General features: G+C 40.3%; 1 protein-coding gene across 1 annotated transcript; it reads left to right on the top strand.

Moving 5' to 3' along the window:
* The first annotated feature begins 938 nt into the window (after positions 1-938).
* Positions 939-3,596, top strand: LOC143114181 (sulfiredoxin-1-like). The gene is made up of 2 exons (XM_076275665.1): positions 939-1,194; positions 1,547-3,596. The coding sequence occupies exons 1-2, from the start codon at positions 961-963 to the stop codon at positions 1,754-1,756; spliced, it is 444 nt and encodes a 147-aa protein (XP_076131780.1). The 5' UTR covers positions 939-960; the 3' UTR covers positions 1,757-3,596.
* Positions 3,597-4,388: the final 792 nt, after the last annotated feature.

A 4,388-nucleotide genomic window follows, 5' to 3' on the forward strand; every position in this document is an offset into this window, starting at 1 on the left:
TCGAAGTAAATGAGTCTTCCGTTGGTCTATGCAACATCTTTCCACAAAGTTTCATGAACATTAAATCAGTATCCCTACAGGGAAAACACAATCTCCTTGGTTAGGTAATGATCAGGATTGAGGATTCAGGATCGCTTCATTCACCAAATGTGCAGAATATACAGCTTGCACTCAAACGGAAAAAAATGAAGTGCAACGGTAACCCCCTCTGCAAGATAAATTATGCTTTAAGCATATAATCTATATTCATACTTTAAACATATTTTCTACATATTTATAGGCCTACGCCTATATTTTCACCTGAATACATGCAGAACTGCTAGTTTGAATCAATGGTGAGGATGTGCACTCATATTTTCATTCTATATTGATCTTTGCACACAGCTTCACAAGACCTGGTTCTAGGGCTCAGTTGTGTTTCTAAGTGATATCAAGTGACCTAGAGGGCTGAAATGTGGTCAGTTCAGAGATGCTTGTAATCTGGCAGAAAGAAAAAACTATTCTAGCCTTTGTAACTCTGTGTCAGTACATCACACAGTTATTTCCTATAGGTTCTCAGCTTTCTATAGAGGTTAAACATGTGATGGTAGGCTCCAAAAGAGGTGGGAACAATGCCCTTGTAAATAGACACAGTGCAAATTCAGGTAAAACTTGAAATTTGTATTGGAATGCATGTGGTTAAATAAAGTTTGTGGTTAATTGTGAATTAGACTAGCAGTTGTTCATCTGTTCACTGTTATTGGCAACATCAGCTGGTATCCTTTTTCAAGTTTAGGCCACATATTTTGGTATATAGGTTAATGTTTTAAATTATATGGTGCCTGAACATCACCTTGTGTCCTTTTTCAAGTTTAGGCCAAATATTTTGCCATAGGTCAGTGTTTTAAATTCTATGGTGCCTGCGCATGCGCCGAGTGATCGCACTTCCGGATATGGTAACGCCGTTTTGTACATATCACTATGATGCACTTTGCGAAGAGCCTGAGAGGTGTTAAGAAGACTTTGAACATTTCTTCTTTTCAACAGTTTGTAGACTGGCACCAATTGAACATGGGCAGCCTTCCGCCCGAAAACAGGTCCATTCATTCTGATAATATTGAGGAAGTTCACAGCGTTCCAATGAATGTCATCATCCGACCCATTCCGTCGGTTTTGGACGAGAACAAAGTTCAGAGTCTCATGAACACAATACAGGTAAGTAAGTTAGTCTAGGCCACTTCCCGTGACAGTCCAGGCTACTCTAACAATGTTGCCAATTTGGCCGTAAAGATCATTTTTATAGGGTCCCATGGGTGAGCCTAACGTAAAGTCATTGTCATTGTCAACGATTAGTATCTATAGATGACGCACATCGGGCTCTTCTTGCTATTGGATGTAAACATTGGATGTAAAGAGCAACATTTAAGGGTCATATAGCCTAATTGATTTAGGCTTGTTTGCAAAGTTAACTTTGACTTTCTAGTATCCTAGTTTATGATAATGTATGCCATGCTACAATGTTATAACTGTGGTCTCCTGACGCGTGTTTGTGTAATTACCTCCACAGGAAACGCTGGACATGCGTACAGTTCCCCCCATTGATGTGCTGTGGATAAAGGGGGAGAGGGGAGGAAACTACTTCTACTCGTTCGGAGGATGTCACCGCTTCGCCGCCTACAAGAGGCTAAATATGGAAACTATTCCAGCAAAAATAATCAAGTCAAACATATCCGACCTGCGCACGTACTTAGGCGCGTCCACACCAAACCTGCAGTGAGGTGAACTGTGACTGTTAAACGTCTGGGGACCGAAGAAAGAGCTTGTAGTCAACACTAGGACCACGTATCATTCCACGGACATGAGCATAGACTCTACGTTTAGTAGCCTGCATATAAAAATATAATTTATTTTTCAAGAAAGGACATTATTTTCAACTGACAGTGCTGTAAAGTAAAATATCCACTAGGTGAAGATGTTACTCCACAACGTCTTCAGATGTTTGTCATGTTGTTAGGCCTACACTAATTTCCATAACTTTTAATATATTTTAAATTATAAAAAATCAGACTAAGTGCAATTCCCTTCCTGGTGTCTTTGGCGACCACACCACACCACACCAGCAATAAGGTATTCAGTATTGTGACATTTGTGTGACACTTGTAACATTATGACATTTGGAAGTTGCTTTTGAGGCTTAAAGAAACTTCTCCATTTTTCAAAGCATCAGCGGCCATAGCCTGTATGCATATGGACAGAGAGGTGTAGCTTGCAGTAGACACTTGAAAGCAACTCGGTGTCATTCCTTTGCCTTAAAATGATGGGTTCAATGATAGGTTCAAACTCGTTTTGATGATGCATAGATTTATAATAGGCAGAATAATGCGTCTGAAACTCCTGGTATTAGCATACACTGTGTAGCTTTGTTGCTGCATACTGAACATTACCCTTTTTGCAAGTTTTCGACATAAATGAGAACTTGTGTTGCTCTCATCATCCGACCCATTCCGCAACACAAGTTCCATAAATGGGAACTTGTGTTGTGTTGCTTTACATCACAAACCTGTTCACATCACTTACTTGTGGGGCAGCCGTGGCTTACTGGTTAGGGCTTCGGGCTTGTAACCGAAGGGTTGCCGGTTCGATCCCCAACCAGTAGGAAAAATTTGGGCGGGGGAAGTGGCTGAGCACTGCTCTCCTATGCCCACATCCATGACTGAAGTGCCCTTGAGCAAGGCACCTAACCCCTCACTGCTCCCCTCCCCTCACTGCTCCCTCACAGGATCAAAAGAGTATATAATTATACTATATACTTCTATACCTCACAGTCCCTCACAAATGAGTTCCAGATTATTTGCCATATTTTAGGTAAGTTTGTTAATTTATTTTCACATACGGTATCTTGTTTCTTCTCACTCAAATACATTGACTCTTTTTTGTGTGGTAAAAAAAGATTTTTAGAGCAGTTTAGCACAGTAATGAACATGTTGGCCTAAGGACACATATCGCTGTTACGTGTTTCCATATCCCTAGCGCTAACGCATATCCCTAACATGTTTCCATATCCCTAACGCTAACGCATATCCCTAACGTGTTTCCATATCCCTAACGCTAATGGATGAAGGGGCCTACAACATGACTTGGCTGCTGCTGACTGTTGCTATGTGACCTAACCCTTTATAGTGGATTTACACTGATACAACACTTTATTGGACTGCTACAGCATTTAATAGTGGATTTGTTCCAACACAGTCCTTTATATTCGACATCGCCTGGCAGCATTTTATAGTAGACTTATACAGAACAGATACTGGGTCATTCCGTGTGAAATCACCCAATTTCAGCGCAATTTGGCAGGTGACCCTCTACGAAAAAATCTGAAAAAAATCACAGGTGTTTGTAGACCAAATCCATGCATAGATCTTAAATAGTATATCTGTATAATTGTTGCAAAACTACAGCCCTTTGAAACTTCCAAGTCATTTTAAGCATTGGGATGAACAATCCTTTTTGTTCAACTTCCAGCATTATTGGCTCTTTTGGTATTTCACACACATTAGTGAAACTATGTGAATAGAAGTACATTTTCCTGTTGAATTAAAAAAATAAATTGGATCAGATGTATCTTGTATACTTTCCCCTCTGTAAAGCTCTGAAAATGGCTATAAATTCATAATGTGAAAAGACATCACCTTTGAGGGCTTCTCATTCAAAAAGTATGTGACACAAATTCATCAGATTTTTTTCCTACACATATATGTATTATAAGGTCCTGTCCATGCATTAACTTTGGTTGTTATCATTTTCATATTTTCAGAGCATTTTTTTTAAAATTGGGCTTGATTTTCAAAAAGCCTGTTTTCATCTTCTCATTTCACCATGTGGACAGTTAACAGGATTTTTTTTTATTTTACCATATATCATTCTATATGTGAGGATCATCTGCCCAAAATTTGGGCTTGTTGCTGAGTTTCTTCATTGAGATAAGATTTGTTTTAAATATTGTCTATAAATCCACTGAATTTGTACTGGATCTGGGAGAGGGTGAGCTGCCAGCCACTGGGTGATTTGACACGGAATGACCCTACTATGTGAATCATGACCTAACCAAAAGCATCAGGCAGAAAGTCCCAGGTAATCCATCTGCTCCAGATCAGAGGCCTCAGATGATTTAAGGCCACAGGTGTGTTTGGGGAGACGTGCTGGCTTGAGGGTATCTACGATTGGTCAGTTGGCCACCCTTCAAAACAGATCAGCCAATGGCATGTGAGTAAGTCCCTGGTGTCTGCGCTTTAGGGACAGGATATGACCGGGCCACAGGGCATGAGAACCGTGCGTCCACCCCTGTGACCCAGCCCAGAAGACGGCTATACAAATATGAAAATTATTTTAGACCAGCAAAAATGGCTCCT

This window comes from Alosa pseudoharengus, unplaced genomic scaffold, assembly GCF_046254945.1.
Source record: "Alosa pseudoharengus isolate Yale_2024_CS ecotype anadromous, Long Island Sound unplaced genomic scaffold, YU_APseudo_1.1 YU_APseudo_1.1_scf_9, whole genome shotgun sequence".
Taxonomy (NCBI): Eukaryota; Metazoa; Chordata; class Actinopteri; order Clupeiformes; family Clupeidae; genus Alosa; species Alosa pseudoharengus.

Excerpts from the sequence above, each read along its gene's own strand:
- LOC143114181 (XM_076275665.1), top strand. The coding sequence starts at position 961 with ATGATGCACTTTGCGAAGAGCCTGAGAGGTGTTAAGAAGACTTTGAAC. Across the intron at positions 1,195-1,546 it reads GTCTCATGAACACAATACAG|GAAACGCTGGACATGCGTAC; the intron begins GTAAGTAAGTTA and ends TTACCTCCACAG.